Consider the following 25579-nt stretch of genomic DNA (forward strand, 5'->3'; position numbering starts at 1 on the left):
CGTCGCCGCAGCCGCCGCCGCCGCCCAGGTCCGCCCGCCCGAGGACCCCGCGTGCCGGGCTGCCTGCGCCACTGCCTGACGGCGCCGCGCCCGGGGACTGCCGGCGCGGGGCCGGGTCTGCACGCGCGAGACAGGGCGCTCGCCTCCGCGCCCGGCGGCCCGACGGAGGAGCGCGACCGCAGGCCCTGCAGGCGCGGGGCCGGTGAGGACGCTGTCAGGCAGTCGCGCGGGCAGCCGGCACGCGGGGTCCTCGGGCGGGCGGACGGCCCCCCGGGGCGGGTCCAGCGGTCCCTGAGGCCCGGGGCGGGGTGTCCGGGGGAGGGGTCGTCCTGGGCCGTGCGGTCCGCGAGGATGCCGCGCTGGGGCTTCAACCCGCAGGCTGGCCGGGCCCAGGTTCCGGTCGCGGCGGGACCACAAATGAACAGCTCCGGTTTCCCTGGAAACAACCAGCTTTGTGTTGCGCTGGGTGGAAACTTGGCTGCTTCGGCAGGTAAAAGCGACCAAGATCCTACAGGCGAACGTCGGGTATGTTACTCTCACGGACACACTTTCAAACAGCAGAGGTTCTGACAGCTTGGGATTCTAGAGAACGAGTTTCTCCGCCGAAGCAAGCCGACTTTCCAGCCGCAGCGTGACTCCTGTTAACTTTGCAGCAGACTCGTCTCTGCGTCTGGCTTATCAGGCTCTGATTACTCTCTTAGCCGGAGTAGGTTACTTTCTCACCACCCTAGCCCTGTGGGCACCCACAGCTTCCCAGAAACGGATGCACAGCTGTACCTAAGGTGTCAGGCTCCACGCTGTGTGACCCTATTCACTGGACGTTCACGCAAAGGGACAGGCAGGGGAGTGGTCGCCGCGGGCGGGGGAGGGGCTGACTATAAAGTGGCTTAGGGAATTTTAAAGACTGCTGGAAGCTTTTGTCTTAATTGTGGTAGTGTCACACAACTACATATGCTTGTCAAAACTCTCAGGCATGTACAATAAAAAGGGTTAATTTTACTGTGTAATTTATACATTAACTTTTTAAATAGAAAAAAAACTAAAGAAATAAAATTGACATCCTTGGTTAAAAAAATTGGATGGTACTAACAGTCAATCGAGCACAACAGAAGAATCAGTGGATTTGAGGATGGTTGAAATGCAAATTACACCCAGAACGATACTACTTTACACCCACCAGGATGGTTAAAATTAGAAGACTGACAGTATCGAATTTTGGTGAGAATGTGGAGCAGCTTTATAATTCTCATACACTGCTGGTAGGAGTGTATAATGAGCCAACCACTTTGAAAACTATGAGGCAGTTTCTTGTAAAGTTAAACGTAGGCCTCCCTATGGTTCAGCAGTGCAGCCCTAGGTGTGAAAAAGAAAGTTCACAGAATGTTCATAGCAGCTTTATTCATAATAGCCAAACGAGAAACACCCAGATGTTTGGATAAACCCCATAAGAATGGATAAACAAATTTGGAATCGTCATATGATAATCCTATGGAGGTTTATTATTAGCAACAAGGTGGCTGAATCTGAAAACCATGCTAAGCAAAAGAACCCCACACAAAAGTGGTAAGGCAGAGCTTATGGTGATAGAAATCAGAACAGGGGTTGCCTGAGTGGGGTGGTGAGCTGGGAGGGATATGAGGGGACATTCACTGTGGAAGAGACGCTCTGCATCTTATTGTGTTGATAGTAATACAGGTACACATTGGTTGACATTTGTCAAAACTCACCAAAATATACACTTAAAATCGGTGCCTATTTTAGTGTAAATTCTGTCTACATTTAAAAAGGAAGAGGGGGGCTTCCCTGGTGGCGCAGTGGTTGAGAGTAAGCCTGCCGATGCAGGGGATACGGGTTCGTGCTCTGTTCTGGGAAGATCCCACATGCCGTGGAGTGGCTGGGCCCGTGAGCCATGGCCGCTGGGCCTGCGCGTCCGGAGCCTGTGCTTCGCAACGGGAGAGGCCACAACAGTGAGAGGCCCGCGTACCGCCAAAAAAAAAAAAAAGGAAGAGGGGCTTCCCTGGTGGTCCAGTGGGTGGGACTCCGTGCTCCCAGTGCAGGGGGCCCGGGTTCAATCCCTGATCAGGGAACTAGATCCCACATGCATGCCGCAACTAAGAGCCCGCATGCGGCAACTAAAAAAAGATCCTGTGTGCCACAAGTGAGATCCAGCGCAACCTAAATAAATAAATAAAAAGGAAGAGCAAGCACCATGTTAGAATGAAATCTTACCATTTGTTGTTTTTAACTTCTAAGTACCTGAGAACAGACCTCAATCCCCAGCTGCTCCCCAGTCTTGACCTTTCTGTGAATCTGTGCCACTGTGCAGTGATGAGTGCCAGGCCCCGGGCAGACCGCCCCTGCCTGCTGGGTAACTGTAGGTGGATTCTTTCATCTCCCTGTACTGCAGTTTTCTCAGGGGTAACATGGGATGATAACTGCCCCTGTCTCAGAGATGAGGATTCATATGTGCCAGGCTCTTGCTACAGAGCAAGGTGAGGACTTCATAAACGTTAGCTGTTATTACCACTTCTTTCATACTTCAAAAAACATAAAAGTTGTATATATATACATGCCTTTCAAGGGTAGCAGGGTCAGCCCCCATCATGAGGGATTTTGTTATAGTAATCATAAATCCCAGGAATTCAGAGCACAGGGGACTGATTTGAGAGATTGTGTATTGTGATAGAGGCTGTTGCCAGTAGCATCCATCCTCTTGATAACAGAAAGTCCCAGCTGGAGCTGGACACACTGCTACAAACACACATCCTGTGGCCTGGTGACTTAGTGGAGGCAACAGACGGTGTACACAGCTAGTGAGTGACACCCTTGAACGAGGGTGTGCGATGTGCCTTCCACCTGGGAAAATGCAGACAGTAACAAGTGGGACCTGGAGCAGCTGTCCGAGGCCACAGATGAGACTGGAGGTTAGAAGGCACTTGTGTCCTCGGCACCAGAAGCTGCCCTCATCAGTCCTGTTTTTCTGCTTCGGCTGTTACGTGAAAGAGAAACTTCTCATTTAAGCCATTGAATTTCGGGGTCTCATAGCCTTTACCAGTAACCAGTATCTTAATACCACGATTTTCTGTGGAATCCAGCTAACAATAGGTATGCTATTATGGCTGGATTCTCCTCACCACCATCTAATGCAGTCTACACTCCATTAAACAAGACTGGGATAAAAGCAGGGGTGGGGGGAAACACAATTCCACTATTAAGAAGCCAACCCTACAGATGGCCAAGAAGCACATGAAAGGATGCTCAACATCACTAATCATTAGAGAAATGCAAATCAAGACTACAATGAGGTGTCACCTCACACCAGTTAGAATGGGCATCATCAGAAAATCTACAAACACAAATGCCGGAGAGGGTGTGGAGAAAAGGGAACCCTCTTGCACTGTGGGTGGGAATATAAATTGGTGCAGCCACTATGGAGGTTCCTTAAAAAAGTAAAAACAGAATTACCCTATGCACCAGCAATCCCACTACTGGGCATATACCCAGAGAAAACCACAATTGAAAAAGACACATGCACCCCAATGTTCATTGCAGCTCTATTTACAATAGCCAGGTCACGGAAGCAACATAAATGCCCATCAACAGAGAAATGCATAAAGAAGACGTGGCACATATATGCAATGGAGTATTACTCAGCCATAAAAAGGAACGAAATTGGGTCATTTGCAGAGACGTGGATGGACCTAGAGACTGTCATACAGAGTGAAGTAAGTCAGAAAGAGAAAAATATTGTATATTAAAGTATATATGTGGAATCTAGAAAAATGGTATAGATGTATTTGCAAAGCAGAAATAGAGACACAGACGTAGAGAACAAGGGGAAAGGAGGGGTATGTGATGAACTGGGAGATTGGGATTGACACATATACACTATTGATACTATGTATAAAATAGATAACTAATGAGAACCTACTGTATAGCACAGGGAACCTGACTCAGTGCTCTGTGGTGACCTAAATGGGAAGGAAATCCAAAGAAGAGGGGATATATGTGCATATATAGCTGATTCACTTTGCTGTACAGCAGAAACTAACACAACATTGTAAAGCAACTCTACTCCAATAAAAATAATAATAAAAAAAGCAGCCAACCCTATACTGGCCACTATTCACCTGTGAGGTAGAAATGAGAGAATTTGAGATATAAACCCCTGCAGGTAGAAGTGGATTTCCACTAATGAAGAGGAATTAAGTTTAGGGGAACTGATGGTCTTTTGGGAAAGGAGCAGGTTTAACCTAATTGCTGATTGCAGTCGGTCTCCTAACTTCACTCCTGACCCCAGATCACGAGAGGGCCAGGGTCCGAGCCAGCCCCGGAGACTGAGGGGGGAGGTCTAGTTTCACATGTATTGTGAATAGCCTTCAATGAGAGGAGGAAAAATGTGTATGCTGTTACACATGGTGGGGGTCTGGTCAGGAAAGCAGCCCATCCCAGGTGATTCAAGAGGGGAAGTGCAGCCCTACGAGTGACGAGGGACGGCCACGGCAGGAAGCCACCGAGATCCTCGGAGCCCTGAGGTGGCAAAGATGCAGCCACTGAGGAAGCTGCACTGGCAAGGGAGCCTGGACATTTCATCTGCAGATTAGCAAAGGGATTATTTTACACAAAGCTGTCAGGGGGGCTTCCCTGGTGGCGCAGTGGTTGGGGGTCCGCCTGCCGAGGCAGGGGACATGGGTTCGTGCCCCGGTCGGGGAGGATCCCACGTGCCGCGGAGCGGCTGGGCCCGTGAGCCATGGTCGCTGAGCCTGCGCGTCCGGAGCCTGTGCTCCACAACGGGAGAGGCCACAACAGTACTGAGAAAAAAAAAAAAAAAAAGCTGTCAGGATCTTACAGAATTTTAAGAGATCTTGAAGGGCATTTATTCCTAATTCATGAAAGTGCTCTGTGAGCAGTGTTTTGTTGTGGTACTATACGTAGCCACCATTTCTACACCAAATTAGCACGGAAGGAAACCCAGTTGGTGTTTGTTTACATGTCTTTCAGTTACTGAACTAGGCTAACTGAGGCTCATTGTCAATGAAATCCACCTGCTGAGTGTTCCCCATGCCCCTGATGCCCTGTAATCTAATAGGAGAAACAGGGACTCTCCAGAAATAACATTGCTGAAAAGAAACATGATGTAAAGTGGTATAAACTTATACCTATCTGTATAAACTTACACCTATCTGTAAGTGCACACAGGTTCAAGGGTCATTCGGGGTTGGGATCAGGGAAGGTTTTACGAAGCTGACCCAGGTCTATTTTCTGCTCACTTGTCGCATCCCTAGGGGACAGTCTGCTGGGCCAGAGTCCCCTACCTGCGACAGCCCACACCCCTTCCCAGCTGCAATGACTGCACAGTGGGAGCGTCCCATGTGCCCCAGTGGGGTATTTACACCTGGGAATCACCAAACGCTGCGAATCAGGCTTCTTCCTCCTGCGGAGCTGCTCTTAGATAGCTCTAGGAACAGTGAGCGCCAGCCCCAGACTCAGACACGTGCTCAGTGAGCAGAGACAAGGCAGGGGCAGCTCAGGGCAAGCGAAGCGGGCAAGACGTCGGGGCAAGGCCAGGGCACTCCTGGCCTGTCGTAGGCACGCAGACTGGCCAGGAGAGGCCGAGTCACATCGCAGGAACAGGTCACCCCAGTCTCCAGAGGCTTGAGCGGACAGGTTCATCACTTGCTCCCATCTGCCGGCCCTTGTGGGTCAGCTGCTGGCACTGTTCCTCAGGTAGGTGCTCACGCTGACCAGAGCACCGGCCGAGGACAAGGCTGTCGCCATGCGGGAGGGCTTCGCAGCAGCCGGTCAATGCCGTGCACCATCTCACCGGCTTGAGGAGCTGTGCCTGCCGCCCCATGGCGCACATCTACGTCCCGGGCGAGTGCTGGCGGGGCCTGCAGAGCCCACCCAATGCACGCGGACCAGCTAAGAAGGGAAGCCAGAGAGGCTGCTCCTGGCCAGATGGTAGCGGGCTGGGAGGCTGGGCCATGTGCCCGGCACTCGGGCCACTGGAAGGCTTGGGCAGCAGCGGGAGGACGACGACCCTGAAGGCTGGACAGCGTTAAGGGGCTGCCTCCAGCCAGCTAAGTCAGGCTCCGGCTGATGCGGAGAAAGGCGGGGCATGGAACAGAGACAGGGAAGAAGCCGTGGGCCAGGCTGGGCCGGCGAGAGCGGTGCCGAGGGTGGGAAGCCCCGAGGGTTAGAGACCAGGGGACTGTATCACGATCAGAGTCGGTCAAAGGAAGGGACTCTTTTCTGGATGGAAATGAGGCGTTCCAGCTTTCAACACACCAAGGCTTAAGCACCGGGAAAATCGCTCCGAAATGTCCATCAGGTCTTTAGAAATGCATACGGAAAGCTCACAGACGAAACAAAGGCCCTGAGACCCCAGGAGCCGAGAATTACCCCCAAGTGGAGCCTCCTCCAGCAAGTGCCAGACCAGGCGAAGGAGGGCCGAGCGTGCAAACCTCGAGGTGCTTCCAGCCCGAGCCAGAAGCACGCTGTTCGGGAGGGGGTGCCCACTCCGCCTGGAGATGGGCTGGGGTGTGAGAGGGGGCCTGGCGCAGGAGCGCCGCCCTCCGCACCCCACCAAACAGGCAGACAAAGGGGTCAGCAGCCCAGTGTCACATCTCCTGTGTTTCCAGGAAAAAGTCATTGCCAAAGAATGCTTCTTACGAGAACCCGCAACACTCTTTGTGACGTGAAACCTAGCATGAAGGCGAGCAGAAGAATTCCAATAAATGCTGCTTCTAGGGCGGGCAGCTGCTGACTGCTAAGAATTCCTCCTCATTTAGGGAAAGGCTCGGAGACTCTCCCAACAGCTATCACGCTTGTCTACCACACTGGACGTCAGTGGCATAAAGAATCCTACTTCTGTCCCCACCTAGCCGGCTGCAGGACGGATGAGACCGCGTGACCGGGAGGGCTGAGACCAAGTCCTCGGGCCACACTCAGTGCGCACTGCTGCCCATACTCGCACCCCCTCTGAGCCGGGGAGCAGCTGCCCGGGAGTCTGCACCTGGACCACTCCGGTAGCACCCACTGCACTACCGTTAAGAGGGTGCAGCACGGAACAGCTATCCGACGGAGAGACAACTTAAAAATAAACCCATCAACTCGTTAGTTTAGCGCCTGCAAGTGTTTAGCAGCTTTACAGGAAAAGGAAAAAGTTCCGATACATATAATCACCCTCTTCATGATTACTGTAGGAAAGAAAATTTGCATCCTCAGTACTTCAGGAAGTTAAGGCCACAAAAGGAGGCGGTCAGAGCATCTTCATTTAGGTCTGGGTGGTACACGTAATACCTGACCCTTGGTTATAGAAGCTCACGAGGTGGAGACACAAGAAAACATGTGTCCAACCCACCACAAAATTGAATTCTGTGACCACTGGTTTACTGCTCCTTTTCTGTACGTTTTTTACCATGCTGGTTAAGTGATAACATTTAACTGAAGAATCTACATCCGGTCTGCTCTCGCTGATCAAAAATGAAGTATGGATGAAGAAGGCAGGTGAGACTGGGGAGCCACAAGGTTGCGACTCGGAGTCACAGTCCCACTGCTGCAGGCGAGGGACAGTCAGTGGAGGCTGGGGGCTGGACGACACCGGAAGCACGCGTGCAGTGCGTCCGCAGCCTCAGGAGCGGTTCCCCGCGAAGAAGCGTTACTCCTGCGAACACTTCCCACCTCCGTACTTACTGGCGTGTGGTAACAAGTGAAGTGCGGGTGAAGAAGGAAGCAACACGGCGAGACGCTACGCTCCTGCTGTGGTCAACAGCAGCCACAAGGAGTTAGATTTCACGGCCATCTGAAACTCTGGCAGAACAATAAAATTCTCTTCAGTTATCTGAACAGAGTTGGTAACAACATGAGATAAAAGTTACTCCCAGTTATGACAAAATATATATATGAAAATGAAAGCACCCCAAGGAAATATAAAAATCTTTAACAAAAAATAGTTTATTGCACAAAATTCAAGGAATTCCCAAGCACACTTAAATTTATAAAAAATCAACATGCTTTTTAAGTTACAATTCATTGTGCACGGTGACACTTTTCCCCTGAATAGCCCCAACCTGAGGACTCCCTTTTAATGAGGAAATTTTTATTAAACATGAATAACTTAAAACCACCGAGTTTTCTAGATCCTCTGAAGCATTCCTGTCAAGGATCCTATTGTAACCTGAGACCACCATACACTGAGGGGCGCCCTGCGGGGAGTGAGTGAACTTGAGTGAGGCTCCGAGAAGACTCTCACAAGCCCCACCCTGTGCACATCACAGCCCTTGGGGATGCTCCAGGACATTTCTCTTTCAGATCCGCTGGTCCCTTTCACTACTAGCAATCTTTACACGCGACATTTAATTTTTGTTAAAAAAATACTCAGAAAAGTAGGAATATATGTCACAGTGCCCTTGCAGGCCCATGGCTTTTGCAGTATCCCTATACCAAGAAAAGTCTTTAAACCGAGGAGGAGCTGAGTGAGAATTTTCCTAATGCAGCATTCCACAGGCTGTCTTCCTCGAGGCCCACCCTGGCACCTGGACCCCAGGCCAGAGTGTGAGCCAGTTTCACATCTCATCAAGGACACTGCCTGTTACAGCTTCCAAATAGTAGAACAAAGGCATGTAAATCTAAAAGATCCGTGGCATCTATCTGATGTGTACCGTGGAAAAATCAACAATAACCACGCGCAGTAAGTTATTTTAGGAGCATAAGAAAATCAAGTCATAACATCACGAAGTGTCCAAGCTGACATGCTCTCCAGTGAGGACACGAGGATGAACAACATACACAAATACAACGCAACAGCAAACATGTTTCTACACGTGCTCCAGAGTGGACTGCTGTTTTCCATGAGGAAGTTCCTAATTCCCACTTCTGCCCACAGCGGAAGAATATTTCCAACGCTGTTCCCTAAAGAATCAAGCTCTGGGAGACAGGAGCACCAGTAAAGCCCCTCAGAGAAAAAACCCGCAGCAAACGAAGAGCAGGCGATTCAGTCCAACGTCCCCCTTCAGGGTGATCTGTTAAGGAAGCCCGGACACAAGGGCCCCTGGTCGGGAACTACAGGCCAGACGTGGCAGCACGAGGGGCACACACAGGACATGGGAGGGGGGCAGCCTGAGCGCTCAGGCCAGAGGCAGGCCGGGCGCGCACGGAACTAGAGGATGAAGCTGGCACAGGATGACAGCAGGAGCCCAGACGAGGCACTGCTGCTGAGGGCGCGCGCACGCGCACACGTACACGCGCACGTACACATGCACACGCGCGCGCACGCACGTACACACACGGAGGTGACTCGACAAAGGAAAAAGGGGTGGGGAACAGAGATTGGCTTTCTCTTGATGGATATACTCAGGATTCCTTTATCCTTTCCTAAGGAAGATACACTGATTTTCTGGAAGACCTCAGCAAGGAGAGCGAAAGCAGCTACAAAATGGGGCTAAGTGTGATTTCTTGGCTCTAGAATTAAAACAAAAGATATCACAGCCAAAATAAATAAGAACATAAATTACCATTTTTCTTTTCCAATGGTACAAAAACAATTTTGTCAAAAACGATTTCCAACTTAAAATGAAGAGTAGAATAAAGTTTTCAAGTATAATTTCCAAGATTAACCCTGTACAAATGATATACATATTTTAGATGTTCCAATACTTGCTGGGGAATTTTTTTAAACACTAAACATCTTTGTGATTAATGCTACTTTAATATTATCAATTAACCTTCTAACAGCATATTGTGAGAGAACACAAGCAGATTAAAAACACCACGCTGTCTTCTCCACAAGAGAGACCCAGGTGATGCAGTGACGCGAGCATGTCTGGCCTGATCAGTAACACCGCACACTTCATCTTCAGACCAGCCGACCTGCACAGGGGGCCACACAGACCCGTTCTCTCTCTCTCTTCTCTAACTTGGAACAATGAACATTATTTTAGATCATCTTAGCAAACTAGGGGCAAGCTTACAAACCTCGAGTCTCACAGTCATTCTAGGCGGGACCTCGCACACTTGGGGTGTCTGATTTCAGGTAAACCTCGGGAGACCCTCTCATGCTGACCTGCCCCTTTCGCTGCTCTCCAGATGAGAGGGTCAAGGGCCTTCTCCCCCTTCTGAAGGCTGTCACCACACAGAGGCCAGCATATCTCTTGACGACCACACAGGCGCTGGTGGACGTTGCCACACAGGGCAAAGTGCTCCCTGGTCTGGAGCCCGCGGGAGCCCTGGCCCTGCCCCTCCTCCTTGCTCCCCCCCACCCCTCACCTCTTGAGGCCTCTCCCCATGCCGCACGCATCAGGTCAGCGTGTGCTGACCGTGGTGTCTATGTGGGCGTCCTGGTGGCCATCAGGCCTGCCCGGGGGTTGGCCAAGGTGAGCGAGGCCACGCAGGGCCAGGGGTCAAACAGGTGGGCGTTGTGCACTCATGGCAAGGAAAGACCCTCAAAATTAAGTGAAACTAAAATAACAAAGAACTTCTGCCTAAGAATATTTGGCTTTAGAAGGTAAATAAAATAATTACATTTCTTAAAACATAATTTTCTGACATTCCTAAATCCTACACATACGTTACTTCCTAACTGCAGATTTTCAAAAGGCAATCAATAAAACGACAATTCGGGTCATTCTTAAATAATATGAGCATATACTTTTTAAAGATTAGATTATGATTTCCGGTATTTATATATATGTTCTACGGAGAGATGGCTATTGAAAACAAAACAAAATAAAATAAAAACCAAAGGTGCAAACGAGGTCTCACTCCTGCAGGGAGGAAAGCTCTTTCTGAATCAGACAGGAAAGTGAGAAGCCAGACGCAGCCACACAACGCCTCCGCCAGCGGCCGTCCGAGAGCAGCGTCTACGGTCAGGCCTAAAATGCCTCCTTCCGCAGATAACCCTTCAGACACATGCAAAATGTCTCGCTGAGCCCTAGATTAGGTTTTTAAGATTTGCTCACTTCGTGGGAAAAGCTGGCTGCGACCTGCAAATGACTGTCATCAATTCTCGACTCTCGATTTGTTATTTTACTCCTTGTAACGGCCAATGCAAAACTTAACTTTCATCTCTTAGAAAGACAATAGAGCACACAGTCAAATAAATAACACAGAGGAGAGAGCATTCCTGCGGTCAGCTACAAACACTCGGGGTGGGGATGCTCGGCGGTCACCGCTCCAAAGTGCTCTCTCGTGGCCCCGCTCTGCCCGTGTTGCTCCGTGTCTCCTCTGGGGTTGGCGTGATCGCCCAGGCGGGAGGGGCTGGCGGGGTCCCCCTGCGTCCACGAGGACAACGACTGGTGCACAGTGACCGCATGAGCCTCCATCTGGCGCTGCAGGCTGTCCATCTCCTGCCTGGGGAGACAGGGGAGGCGCGCGGTCAGACGACAGCCAGGGGCGTTGTCCCCCCCAGAGACAGCTGGCCACCTCGGACCCGGCCCTGACGGCAGGTCGCTCACGCACACCCTCGGGGGCCCGTCGAGTCTCTCTCCTGGAACAGCACGAAAGAGACTCTGGGCATTTTCCTGTGTACCACACAGAGGCCGACAGGCCGATTGGGGAGAACGTGGGAAACACAGAGCCGAGGGTCTGTCCTGCAGGGCGTCCGCTCACAGGGCCAGAGCCACACCTGCCCTTGCCTCAGACACGGGCCTCCCACTGCCTGGCGTGCAGGGTCATTTAGCCCCGGGCAGCTCCCACCTTGGAGATGGAGGGAGAGGCACGGGACCAGCCCACCGCCAAGAAACACCACGGAGCCGCTCGCCAAGAAACACCACAGTGCGGTGCTGGCAACAGGGAAGATTCTTCCAACTGAGACCTGCAACTTATTTGTAAAGACTACGAGACGGAGCCCAGAGCAGAGTCATACTTGAGTTGCTGGAGGCAGCTGTTGAGGTTCTTGAGGGGCTCCTTGCTCACGGCAGGCGGGGGCCGCAGCAGCTCCTCCAAAAGCGAGGCCGGCACGGGGCAGTCAGGGATCTTCACCGGCGTCACGGGGCTGGAAGAGCTGGCTTCTCCCTTCGGCTCCTTTCTCTGTTTTTAAAAGCACACGGTTAGGTGCTTCCCCGGTGGCACAGTGGTTAAGAATCCGCCTGCCAATGCAGGGGACACGGGTTCGAGCCCTGGTCCGGGAAGATCCCACATGCCACGGAGCAACTAAGCCTGTGCACCACAACTACTGAGCCTGCGCTCTAGAGCCCGCAAGCCACAACTACCGAGCCCATGTACCACAACTACTGAGCCTGCACGCCACAACTATTGAGCCTGCACTCTAGAGTCTGCGAGCCACAACTACTGAGCCCGCGTGCCACAACTACTGAAGCCAGCACACCTAGAGCCCGTGCTCCGCAACAAGAGAAACCACCGCAATGAGAAGCCCGCACGCTGCAACGAAGAGTAGCCCCAGCTCACCAGAAACTAGAGAAAGCCCGCGCAGCAACGAAGACCCAACATGGCCAAAATAAATACATAAAATAAAAAATGAATAAATTTATTAAAAAAGAAAAAAGGCACACAGTTAGCTCTCCCACTCAGAGGCTGACATCCCTGCCCCTTCCCCGAGGGTCCCCGCCATCACACGTGGTCTTCAAGGCGCCTCCCCAGCTCCCCTTGGGCCTCTGGGGAAGCACTTCCCACTCGTTCTAAATCGGCAGAGCTGGCAGCCACGGGGGTTCAAGAAATGTTGGCTGAATAGAAAACCTTCTTCCTAATGCATGAAGCAACACTACAATCCTGGCTCCTCAGGAGGCCGGAGCTGCCGAGAGCCCCCTAAATGAGAGCTCACGGTGGGAGCTTTCCAGAGAGACCATGGCCTTGACTCTGAGTTTCCATAAGAAATTAAGTCAATTTTCCAACTCATAAGACTCCCCTTCCTAGGACTTCAGACTTTTTCCACAGATAAACAAACCGTGCTAAATAAACCTCTGAATCTACGCGACTTCTTTGCACCTGCAAAATATTTACATAGACTGAGCAGAAAAGCAGACGGTGGGTAAACAGATAACCTGAACAGAGCTCATGACGGCTGCTTCGGGCTCCCCGGGCCCCTGAGCTTGTTCTGGCAGCTGCTGTGTCCCAGCTGGTCTCGCCTAGAGGCCCAGGGGCTCTTGTTAACACAAGCAAACCATGCCCCCATTTGCTTTATAAAGCATAGTACAATAAAATGGCATCTAAATTCATAGAAAGAGGCAAACACTCTGTTGGAAAAAGCTCTAAATCAAAAAGATTTGGCCTGTGGTCCAAGGAGAACACCCCATCGTCATCTATCTTCACACAACCGTCACTCAGTGTTGGTTAATGTAACTCTGTGACTGGCTGACCGACTGGAAAGCCTGCCAGCCTCCCACCAGCACATCCCCGGAGCCCCACCAGCCGCCCGGTGGCCCAGTACCATCTTGGCTGCTCCCCGCCGCAGGTCCAGCTTGAGCTGCTGGTTTTGCTGGAGCAGCGTCTTCATGTTGCTCTTCAGTTCCGACACTTTAGCTTGAAGCATGAATTTATCTTTCTGGGTCAGGGACAGATCTTCCCGTACCATCTCCAGCTCAGATTTAATATTCTAAAGAAAGTGAAAAAGTCATAGATTTTTAAAACTGAAAGGTCTTGGGCTTCCCTGGTGGCGCAGTGGTTAAGAATCTGCCTGCCAAGAATCTGCCTGCCAATGCAGGGGACACGCGGTTCGAGCCCTGGTCTGGGAAGATCCCACATGCTGCAGAGCAACTAAGCCCGTGCACCACAACTACTGAGCCTGTACTCGGGAGCCCGCGAGCCACAACTACTGAAGCCCTCAAGTCTAGAGCCTGTGTTCTGCAACCCACCACAGTGAGAAGCCCGCGCACCGCAATGAAGAGTAGCCCCGGGCTTCCCTGGTGGCGCAGTGGTTGAGAGTCCGCCTGCCAATGCAGGGGACACGGGTTCGTGCCCCAGTCCGGGAAGATCCCACATGCCGCGGAGCGGCTGCACCCGTGAGCCATGGCCGCTGAGCCTGTGCGTCCAGAGCCTGTGCTCCGCAACGGGAGAGGCCACAACAGTGAGAGGCCCGTGTACCGCAAAAAAAAAAAAAGAGTAGCTCCACCTCGCCACAACTAGAGAAAGCCCGCGCACAGCAACCAAGACCCAACGCAGCCAAAAATAAAAAAACTAAATAATTTTTTTTTAAAAAGTGGTAAATGTATAACTCACATTAGTTTAAAAAAAACAACTGAAAGGTCTTAAACACACTGCACAAATCTTAGTTTGTACGTCACAATTCCAAGGGGCTGGAACTCTCAGCCTTCATGAGTCGCTCCCCTCCCCCCACCACTCCTATCCAAGGGTCTACACTGTGGAGAATCTGGTTACAGTCCTGTCCTCAACGTTCCCATCCACACTTCAGAGCCTCTGCCGAGGGGCCGGTAACATTCCCACGTCCACATCTGACAATGAACCCAACCCTTGTTTAACTCCAAGATCAGCTACTAGAATAAGCCTAACTGTTCCTAAGACAGAATACAAGTCAGTTCTGGTTATCTCAAGCTGTCCACCTACAAGCAGGAATCCCAGTCAGAGTCACGTTCCCGACCCTTTCCTCGCGCAGTCAAGACTGTGCCTAGATTTCTTCGTAGAGAAGCTTATCACAGATTGGCGAATGGAACTGTCTCATTTTTTGGACTTAATGAGATCCCGTTTCTGGGACACACCGCACAGCTCGGCCCAGGGTGGGGCCCTGGGGCTCTGGTCTCTGCTCAGCGTCCCTCAGCTGCCTGACCTGGGCTTCTCTCTGAAATGGGATAATGTCTGCAGAACGGTTTGCTGGGAGCATTCAAGCCATTGAGAACTGCTGCTGCGCACCAAGCACGCTGCCTGGCACAGTCCAGGGAGGAGCTGCTGCAGTGCTGCCAGGGCGCGTACACGCCCCATACACACCCCGTACACGCCCCGTACCTGCATTGACTGCTGTATCCCATCCAACTCCTGTTTACTCTGCCGCTCAGTCACGTCCAGCTGCTGCTTCAAGGACTGGATTTCTCTCTCTTTCTGATCCACCTCCCATTTGAGATTTTCCATCTAGAGAAGGGAAAAAGTCACACAACCAAAAGAATTGTAAAATGGCTTTCTTGCATTGTAACATTGCTCTAACTATATCTCTGCATATCATTTAATATCATACTTAGAAAAAATAAATATCCCTTTCCAAGAAGGCAGAGAATGAAGTGAATGTGTCAACCAGCAGAGTCTAGCTCTGTAAGTCCTGTTAACTGGAGATGTAAAGCCGCCCCGGCGGGTCACCTCTTGGTTTCCTATGGGCTCTTTGCTCAGCTGCTCATCCAGCTGCTTCTGTAGGAGCTGGAGCTGGGTCCGGGCCTCTGCCAGCTCTGCCTGGAACTGTGCTATTTCCTGGGAATGTTTCCCCTCCTGAATCCTAGCATAAAAAACAAGGAAGAGTGAAATTACAGCGTTCTTCCAATTACCTTCCCACTCAAAAATGTTGTCAGTTGAACGTTACATGTCCTGGGTGGACACGCATCATGACAAAAACTCCCATACTGCTCACCCTGGGCAGGGACTGTTCTAGGAGCTCTGCAATGCACTAGCTCAACGAATCCTCACAACCCCCGGGGAGGGACGCTTTGTGAGCCAGTTCACGGATTATGATGGGAGGGACCGATGCACGTGCAGTGCCCAACACATGTGCCTGCACGGGTGCGAGCCAAGGCCACCCCAATGGGAGCCGCGCACCACAACGAAGGGAAGCCCGAGGGGAGCTGGGGAGGCGCCTCGAAGACCACGTGTGACGGCGGGGACCCTCAGGGAAGGGGCGGAGGCGTCAGCCTCTGAGTGGGAGAGCTAACTGTGTGCATTTTTTTAATAAATTTATTCATTGTTTATTTTTTAAAATTTATTTTTGTCTGCGCTGGGTCTTCTCTGAGAAGAGGGCTCTCTCTTCTCAGAGAAGAACCAGCAGGGCACAGAGTGGGAGCACACGGCATCAAGGCCAAAGCTTCAGACGGAAGCTGCGGCATCCTGAGACAGCAGTCGGATCTCTCTCTCCTTCTCGGATCTGCCTGCAGAGTACTCAGCCATCTGCCAGGACACCGGGGCCCGGGTGCGCTGAAGACACTAACTGGAGATGGAGGGGGTGGTGGCGCCCGGCCCCGCCCTCTCGCACTCACTGGAGCCCATCTGCCTCCGCCTGCAGCCTCTGCACCTCCCGCTCCTTGGCCTGCAGCTCCTTCTTCACCTCGCTCAGCTCTAAGGTGGCGGCCTTAAAATGGCGGCGGTTGTGCCCCGCTTCCCCCTGGGCGGCAGCAACCTGGGAAGAAGAACACGGCGTCACTGAGGATGGAGGCGCAGCCTCACAGGACGTGCCCGGGTTCGTGGAGGCCGCCGCCCAACCCCTTGCATCCTAGCTGCTCTTGCAGGCCTTCCTCCCAAAGCCTCCCAAGGTCCCCGTCAAGGATGAAAGTACTGAACACACGCTTGGCCCTCAAGCACGCAACGTGGTAGCAGCACCTGCTGAGCCAGCAAATGTGCCCAACTTTCTTGGTCTGAGCAGTGGTTACAGTCTTCCTCAAGTATATCTGCATGTTTCTCGTTACATGCATTCACAATTCACGTATCTGGGAGGAACCCGCCTCTCTATCACATACCATCTAATAACTGTAAGAAAGCTATTGCTCGTCATCCATTAGGACGCAACTAGCTTTCTGCATAGTTAACAACAGTTTATCTCAAGGTTTCTGAGAAAACAAGCAAATTATCAGAATGTAACGAAATTTTCCATTTTCCTTTCCAACAGTTTAGTTTTCTTGCCTGATTGCACTAGCAAGCACTTCATTTCAAAGAAGTTTAGTAAAAATATTTATAGTATATTACAGATGAATATAGAAAGAACTCATACATGAATGGAAAAAAAACTCCAATAGAAGACATTAGCCGTGGTTATCACTAGGTAGAGATTCAAGATGATCTGTACTTTAATCTCCGTGCACACTAAAAATTTTTACTACATGTACTATTTTTACAATCAAGACAATCAGACCAAACGCACTTAGAGGAATAAATAAGCATCATTTACAATTACTGCCCTTAAAAAAAGAAATCAAAGTGAAATATACATTATCCCTCCAGCACCTTTAGTTAAAAATCTCCTAGTTACGTCTTTAAGGTCAGAATAAAACTATTAAGTGATACCTGAGTACAGAGCAAAAGATAGGAAGGTGGGGATAGAAAAGTAGGGAGTGTTGCTGACTCAGTTTGGAACCACAAGACGTGCAGCAACTCCACGCAAGGATAAAATGTCAGCTGCAGGCGAGGCAAACGTGGGTCAAGAACAAGCCAATAATTGTTCACGTTAAAATATTCTTAACGTATCTTAAAACTAGTCCTACTTTAAAAGAATATCTTACTGTCTCACCCAGGAAATAAAGAAATATCTCCTTCTATCTCTAGTGTACTTTCGTGGAGAAATTTTTAAAGAATGTGGCAAAGCCCAGGTCACATGCACCTACACACGCATGAATGCGCCAATGACAAACATGTTCTGAGCATCTGCTCTGTGCAGGCACTGGGGACATGAGGGTAAACAAGCCGCAGACCTCGTCCCAGGAAGCTGACAGTCTAACAGGGAAAGAGCTTTACAGAAACCACAGACGAGGCATCATGACAGTAAAAATTTTAAAGTGCACGGCCTGAGGCCCACTCTAGCTCGCAGGGTGGCCAGGGCAGGGCCCTCTGCGGGATGAGCCACCTGATGCACTGGTGAACACCTGAGCCAGGAATACTGCTCCAAATGCAGAACATGGCCATGGGTCTCCAGAACCACCTATCTTGGTTGCATTTTTAACACAAATAAACGTATACTACTCTGCAGTTTGCTTTTTAACTCCACACTACGTGCAGGGCATCTTTCCCCAGCAAAATACGTAGCTACGGAGCTCTGTGCACATATCTTAGAGCCACACAACGGCACACACTCTTTCACTGATGAGCACAGGGAGGGGGCCCTCTCCAGCCTCGCTGTCGCCAACCCCATGATGATACCCTGTCCTTGGACACGTCAGTAAAGGTATTCACACGCTAAGTTCCTGGAAGGGAACTCTTGTCAAGGGTACTAATACTCAGTTTTCAGACATTTAAAAATTACATTCCAGAGGCTCTATGAGGCTGCGATCTGGAGCCGGTTGGAAGACACACACCTGCTCCTTGAGGCTGTGCACCGTCACCCTTTCCTTCTGTAGCGCGGCCTGCAAGGCCTGGACGAGCTGCTTCATCTGGCGGTCCTCCTCCTCTTTGCGCTGCAAAACTGCCTGCACCTACAGCACATTCCAAGAGTGGTAAGGAAGGAAGGACTTCAAACTTCCAAAGCCTGAAGAGCCCTGGGAACAAGCAGGGGCCACCCTGATCAGTGCCACTGGAGATGGAGATGGAGGGGGTGGTGGCGCCCGGGGAGTCTAGCGTCACGGGGGCTCAAGACATCATGACGTGTTGCCAACAAGGGTACAAGCCAGGAAAGGAGTGAGAATCCCCTCTCTGGAGAACGCCGTGTGCAAAACCGAAATCTCAGATCACGGGAGTATCATCAATCATATGATCATATTCAAGCATCTCGTTAGGAACCCGAAAGACGCATATAAACCCAGGGTTATCAACGCAATCGCCTCCGCAGCAAGGCTGCCAGGGGCAGGAGTGGTGGGAACTAAGGAGGCGCTCTAAAATCTGGTGAATTCAAGGCATAGGCTGGGATGGGCTGTTGAACACCATTTGAAGACTTCCCTGAAACGCCCAGAGGGGCTGCAGAGCGGAGGAGCTAACAACGGGGTCTGCAGGGAGAACCCCGCTGGGATTTGAACCCCAGTGCTGAATCACAGGAGGCCCTCGGGTCAGAGTCCCTTACGCACAGCATGACTGCCTTGAGCTGGGAAAGGTCCCCTCTACCCTCCGGGAGTCACCCACCCACAAGGAACCTCATGGGCTGAGCCTAGTCCCTCCACAGCTCAGCTGCGGGGAGACACAGGCTCCCCGGATCCACCCCTGCCTCAGGGCTGGCAGAGGGGCTGCGACTCCAGCAGATTCTCTGGCCTTTACCCTGCAGGTGGCTGTGATGACCAAGTGCAGACCACACAGCCGAAGCCCTCGGAGGGCTGTCCCGCCTGCAGCAAGTCTCCTGCTGCAAAGGAATTTCCATACCTGCAGGTTCAGCTGGACCAGGTCTGCTTCCCTCTTGGCTAAAGCTGTCTCTAAGATGCCGTTGTGCTCCCTCAGGGCCGCGCTGGACTGTCCAAGGCCCATAAGCTTCCCTCTCTCATGCTCTAAGTCCAGAGCCAACTTCTTATTCGACTCCTCAAGGCACTTTATCTTCCTCCTGAAGCCTCTGGACTCTTGCAGCTGAAACAAACCAAAGTCACCGTGACATCAGGGAGTTGCCCATTCTGGCTCGTGGAGCGCTCGCACACCAGGAACTGAACAGCTAACACCCCCGCAAGAATGCACAGGCGAGCACTGCCCTGGACACGAGGGCCCTCGCCTCACAGCTGGGAAGGTTGCCGGGGCCACACCCCTTCTCTCGTGGACCCACAGCCGACAGCCCAGCCCTCCCCCCGGGGACCGTGGGCTTGCGGAGAAGCACACCCAGGGTCGGAGCCCAGGCGGGCCCGGACTGAGAGTGAGAGACAACTGTCAACTGTGCACGCAGCCCCGCAGCTCCCGACAGCCACCTTGGGACCCTGTGCAGAGCCCTAGGTGACACCACCATGCTGCTCGTGTGGCAACACCCGAAGCCATGACCGTCTGGGACTGAGAGTTACGTGGAGTTCCTCTAAAGGGTCGAGCCCCTTTGAGTCGGGTGTCTCGTCTGCCACACCGGAGAGGTAGCGGGCGCAGCGGGCCCCGCTGCAGCGCGTGTAAGCGCGGCTCCGGCAGGGCGGGTGCTCAGAGACCCGGGCAAGCGGCCGACGGCCCCGGAAACGCAGGGCGGAGGCCGAGCGCCCCGGCCAGCGGTACCGCCCTGCACGTGGGGCCGCGCGGCGCCCGCCTACCTCGTCCTCCAGCTCCAGCACCCTCTCCCGCTGCTCCTCCAGCTGCTGGCTGGTCAGCGCGATGACCTCCTGCAGCTCCCCCTCCAGCATCCTCTTGCTGTGGCCCACAGCCTGCAGCTCCGCCTCCAGGGCCTGGACCCGCTCCTGAGGGCCGGGACGGAAGGTGGGTTTGGTCACGGGTCCCAGCACGTAGCCCGGCTCGGCACCGACCGCGCAAGGCTGCAACCACCCGCGACAGGTGATCGGCTCTCTGCAGCCTTCCTTCTCCCTTACAGGACGCAGTCAGCTACCGGGCAGCCACACAGTAATGACTCACAAACTCACTTTTTCACTTAATGCTTTGAAAACACAGAAAGATAAGAGCTACCAATTACCGTCTGTGGCAACTAAGCTGCACCAGGCACGATGTAACCAATGCCACACGCGTGCACACACACGTGCTCACACACACACACAAATGCACACGCACACACACTCTTCCTGCTGCTGCTGTGGGGCAGGCGCTGATCTAAGCACCTCACAGGTGTCTCTCCACAGAGCCGTCCTAATGAGGGAGGCTCTACCGTTTACCTCATTTCGGCCTCATTTTTTTTTTATAAATTTATTTTATTTATTTATTTATTTATTTTTGGCCGAGTTGGGTCTTCGTTGCTGTGCACGGGCTTTCTCTAGTTGCGGCGAGCGGGCTTCTCATTGTGTTGGCTTTCCTTGTTGAGGAGCACGGGCTCTAGGCACGCGGGCTTCAGTAGTTGTGGCACGTGGGCTCAGCAGTTGTGGCTCACAGGCTCTAGAGCGCAGGCTCAGTAGTTGTGGCACACGGGGTTAGTTGCTCTGCGGCATGTGGGATCTTCCCGGACCAGGGCTCGAACCCGTGTCCCCTGCACTGGCAGGTGGATTCTCAACCACTGCGCCACCAAGGACGCCCCATCGGCCTCATTTTTTTTTTTTTTTTTTGCTTTTTAGTTTATACTGGAGTAGAGTTGATCAACAATGTTGTGTTAGTTTCAGGTGTACAGCAAAGTGATTCAGTTACATATACCTGTATCTATCCTTTTTCAAATTCTTTTCCCATTTAGGCTGTTACAGAATATTGAGCAGAGTTTCCTGTGCTGCACAGTAGGTCCTTGTTGGTTCTCCTCAGCCTCCGTTTTACTGAGGATCAGCAAGGTGAGTGAGCTGCCTGAGACCCCACCTCGCCAGGGCCGAAGCACAGGCTGAACCAGGATTTTGGCTCCCAGGCTGTGCTTCTGCCCAGCTGCCACCGGCTGTGCAGCAAGGGGGTGACAGACTGCATGGCAGTGACACCCACTGCTGGTACCATGTAAGTCAAAGAATTAAGCAAAGAGAGATTTTAAAGTAAAAAGGAAATTGCAACTGAGTAAGTTCTCCCCCTCCCAATGTAAAAAGTAAGCATGTGACAGGGAATACTGAATTTATGTATTTTACAAGAGACCACGCTATGCTACAGTGTCCTCCAACTTACGAATTCTTAAACTGAGAGGAGAGAGGAACAAAGATGAGAAAAAAATACGATTACTAAGCATAAGGGAAATGACTCAAATCGGTGGGTGATAAACAAAACACAGAATTTTATACCCACTAGCCAAAGTAAAAGGAGGTGGTCAGATCCAGATTGCAGGGATCTGGGGACCAGGACACTCGTGACTGACAGAGTGACAGTGTGATGCCCAGAGGAGACCTGAGAGCCTCCACCACGTGCATACACCCCCTCCACACACACACACACACACACACACACACACACACACAAGCGTGCCCACCCTGCTGCCGGTCCCCCACCCTAAACAATAACCCAAAGCAAAAGGCTCTCTCTCGCCTCAGGACGCCATGGGGGGAAGAGCAGTTCCCGCGGCTCTCAGCCCTCACCGTGTGCAGGTCCCTCTTCCTCCTGGACCCGAGTGTTTCACAGGCACTTCCCTCCACTACGTCGCACATGCTGTCCACCTCAAGGGCCGTCTGTCGCAGAGCCGTCAGCAACCCGCCCCCCCTTGGTGCTGGCCTCCGAGACGCCTCCCACCGCCTTCTGCACTTGGCTCCCATCACCTCAGCTACCGTCACAGCCTCTCCTGGCCTTGGGTCCTCCCGACAGGATGGTGGCCAGGTCTCAGCTCGCTCTCTGTCACACGGAAGCTCCACTCCAAACCCCCCGACCCCGGCTCCCAGCCCCTCCAGCCAGACCCCTACTTGGCCCCGTGCCCCCCAGACCCAGCACACAGGAGCAGCGCTCTGCTGAGATGCCCGCCGTCATGCAAGACCATTTCAGACGCCACCTGTCCAAAAGGCTGTCCTGGACCCCTCGACCCTCACCCCAAGCCCTCTCACACCCCACGCATGGCGCTCACAGAACCTCCTCCCCAGACATGAGGAGGGCCGGGGCCAGCAGGGCGAGCGCCCCGCACGCGTTCACAGGGGTCAAACGCAGCATCAGAGCCCCCGGTCACATTGCTACCGCGAGGTATTCTGAAAAAACGCTGCCCACACACCTCCTTTCTAGACGCTCCTAAGAGGGTTTCGGAGGTGCCTGTACACATCATGCCCCCGCAGCCCCCTGCACCGATTCTCCGCAACCGGTGGAGTAAGCGGGTTACCCACGTGCAGGGTGTGGTCGCTGCCGCCACCGGCCACCCGGGCTCTCAGCTGGCTCAGCTCGGCCTCGGCCGCCTCCTTGGCCGCGAGGGCCTCCTGCAGGCGGCGGCTGAGGATGCCCACGGCGTTCTCGTAGGCCTTGTGCTTGGTCTTCATCTCCTTCCGTGCGCTGCTCAGGTCTGAGCCCAGCTGCTTCATCTTCCACTTCTGTTCAGTGATGGCCCTGGGGCGCGGCAGACACAGAGGGAAGCCTCAGCTCACTCCCACCCACTTGCCACATCCCAGCTCCGCCCTCTCCAGCGCCACGCTGCCCAGAACCCAGCTCCCCAGGATGCGGTCGGTGGGTATCCCCTACAGAGCCCAGCACCGTGCTCTCGTCTGTCCTGCTCCCCTCCCGGAGCTGCTTAAACCGCCTTGCGGAGACACAGAAGACTCCTCTCCTACCAAATGGAAGCTTCCAGCGCTCTTCCCGACCAGCAGCAAGGAACCCAACACTCAGGCTCACAGTACATCAGCGGCTGACAGAGCAGAGCGGTGCGGGACACGCAATGGGGGTGAAAGGCCTGGCGCGGGCCGGTTAAGGACGGGCACAGGTGTCCACCCTGGGCAGTGCACTGGGGGTGCGAAGGGCGCTGCCACAGGCGCTTGACACGAAAAGTCAAATGAAAACAAAAACAAATGGGGAGTGTTTGTGAAAGGATGTGTTAGCACATCCACGTGTAACCGTCAGATCACGACGGAATCACTTTTCCAGCTTTAAACTTGGACTCTGACTTCCTAGGCCACCTGTTGTAGACCGGCAAGGGCTGGACAGACAGTGCTGGGGGGGCCCGCACGGCTCACAGCCACCGCCCGGCGTCCCGCTAGCACACGCCCCGCACCCGCGTACCTTGTGGCTTCTTGCTGCAGCTCTTCTATTTGTTTCTTGAGCACCTCGTTGGCCTCCGTGAGAGCAGCCACCTGCTCTTTATCGAACTGCAAAGACTTCAAATAAAGGGAGGACAAGACAAAATGAGGAGTGCCAAGCCTTCCACCTGAAGCCCAAATGTGGGACTGGCTTCCTCTCAAGGCCACCTTGCAGGGCACGGGCTTTGAGGAAGACCCTGGCGAAGGACCCCGCGATAAGCGGCCATTGCACGGAGGCCGAGGGTCCTGCACCGCCCATGTCAAGGCTGCTGGTGGGACAGGCGGGAAGAGCTGCCAACGAGAACGCCTCAGGCGACGGCTCCCACCCGGTCCCCTCCCCACCTTCTCCCAGCACCTCGGGGTAGCCTCACGCCCCCTCCTGGACTTGCCCGCTGCCCCGTCTCCCCCTGTGCAATGAGCACCGTCCCCCCAGGACCAGCTCGGCCCTGGCAGCCGCGAGCCCTGCGTCCCACAGCTGCAGGGGTCCCACCAGCCCCTGGCTCCCCACAGCCTCCGGGCCCTCTTGTCCTGCCTGCACTCTCACGGCTCTCAGCTGCGGCCTCCAGCCTACCTGCCTCCCTGGACCCTGCCCGGCCCTCCGTGGGGCTTCTGACACGTCACACGTTAAGATGCAGCCCTCAGTCTGACACCCTGCCATCGCTCTCCCCAGGTCTACCGCCTGCCTCAGAAACACTCCTCAGCTGCAGGCATCCGGCCTGAGGTCTCCCTCTCCCCGACCCCATGCCAGACACCCTCAGCGGCACAGCCACCACTGTCTCTCACAGACTCCACCGGCCATGGGGGCCCTGGTGCGTGCACAGCAAATCCGGCCCCACCGCCCTTAAGGCCCGGAGCCCACAGCAGCTGCTGCAGGCGGCCCGGCCCACGTCCCCGTGCCCCCGCTGCCTCTCTCCAGTGCCCACTCAAACGCCCGCTCGGGCCATCTCAGGAACCGCCCCCCCCCCCCCCAGCTCTCCTCTGTCTGGATCTGAGCTCCACAGGCCCCGCCCCACCCACCGTACAGCCCCAGGTCCGTTCGGCTGAACCTTCACAAGTCAAAGGCGTCCCCAGACCTGTAAGTGCGTCTCCATCTCGTCGCGCTCCCTCTGCGTGGACTGGAGATGCCCTTCAAGATCCACCACCTGCTGACGGGCCTGTGACGCCTCCCTCTGCAGGTGCAAGCGCTGCACCTCCGCGGCCCTCTTCTCCCCCTGAAGTCTGACGGCCTCCTGCCGCTGCTCCTTCACCTCCGAGTCCAGCCTCCTCTTTGCGGCCTTCAGCTCGCCGATGAGCTGGTCTTTGGAGGTGGCGTCCCGGCGGTAGGCCTCCACCATCACCTGCCCAACAGGCCGGAAGCTGCAGCCCGCGGGGCGGGTCTTCCAAGGGGTCAAGCCGTTTAAACAAAAATGCTCACCACTTATCTATATAACTTTCTGGGGCTGAAGATATATATTTCACCAAATCCGTGATACCACTCACTGAGACACACACCTAAACAGGACTGGGTAATGGACAGGGGAGCCATGCCAGCCGCTGGGGGCCTGACTGCTTCACTTCCTCGGGGGAATGCGGCCACTCCTTCCCACTCCACTTGCCCTGCCTGGCTTCTGACAGGCACTCCGCTCGCATCTCAAGTGATAAAACCCACCACCGCTTACAACGCCCTCGGTTGCCCCTTCCTCAGACCCTTGGTGGTGCTCTGCACTCATTCCTCAGACAGCAGAACTGGCTTCACTAATGTGAAGTGCCTTATTTCAGTGCTGGATCCTGGTGCGACATTTTTCAAAGCAACGTTACGCAGGAGCCCCGGCCGCTGTGGAAGCAGCACGCACTCACTCTGATGTGCCAGCAGGGCATGTCCGCATGATCTGGATGCCAACCCCACCCTGAAAATGCACCTAACTTCAGAAGCATAGAAACGGGAGCTGTGAGGAGTGTATCTCAGAATCAGTGAAGTGCCTTACAAAAGCTGGAGTCTAGTTGTTACCTTCTTCTTGAATTGTTTTCTTCCAGTGAAGAGATTAAACGTACAGGATTTTCTTCATGCATTTGTTTCACAG

The 25579-nt window shown here is 53.4% G+C and overlaps 1 protein-coding gene across 3 annotated transcripts in view; it reads right to left on the bottom strand.

Annotated features, from left to right (window-relative positions):
- Positions 1-7945: 7945 nt before the first annotated feature.
- The window catches only part of GOLGA3 (golgin A3), a 44722-nt gene continuing 27088 nt past the window's right edge, over positions 7946-25579 (bottom strand). For all 3 annotated transcript variants that reach the window (XM_029223857.1, XM_029223850.1, XM_029223866.1), the window contains 12 exons: positions 24593-24856; positions 23503-23597; positions 22620-22836; positions 20007-20150; positions 19159-19356; positions 18168-18284; positions 16143-16282; positions 15259-15391; positions 14914-15036; positions 13385-13549; positions 11864-12027; positions 7946-11349 (listed from right to left, as the gene is read on the bottom strand). In XM_029223857.1, coding sequence (XP_029079690.1) covers positions 11133-11349; positions 11864-12027; positions 13385-13549; positions 14914-15036; positions 15259-15391; positions 16143-16282; positions 18168-18284; positions 19159-19356; positions 20007-20150; positions 22620-22836; positions 23503-23597; positions 24593-24856 — 1977 coding nt within the window. In that variant the 3' untranslated portion in view covers positions 7946-11132. The remainder of the gene's footprint in view (positions 11350-11863; positions 12028-13384; positions 13550-14913; positions 15037-15258; positions 15392-16142; positions 16283-18167; positions 18285-19158; positions 19357-20006; positions 20151-22619; positions 22837-23502; positions 23598-24592; positions 24857-25579) is intronic.

Source organism: Monodon monoceros, unplaced genomic scaffold (assembly GCF_005190385.1).
Source record: "Monodon monoceros isolate NGI ecotype Baffin Bay Population unplaced genomic scaffold, NGI_Narwhal_1 Super_Scaffold_1, whole genome shotgun sequence".
Lineage (NCBI taxonomy): Eukaryota > Metazoa > Chordata > Mammalia > Artiodactyla > Monodontidae > Monodon > Monodon monoceros.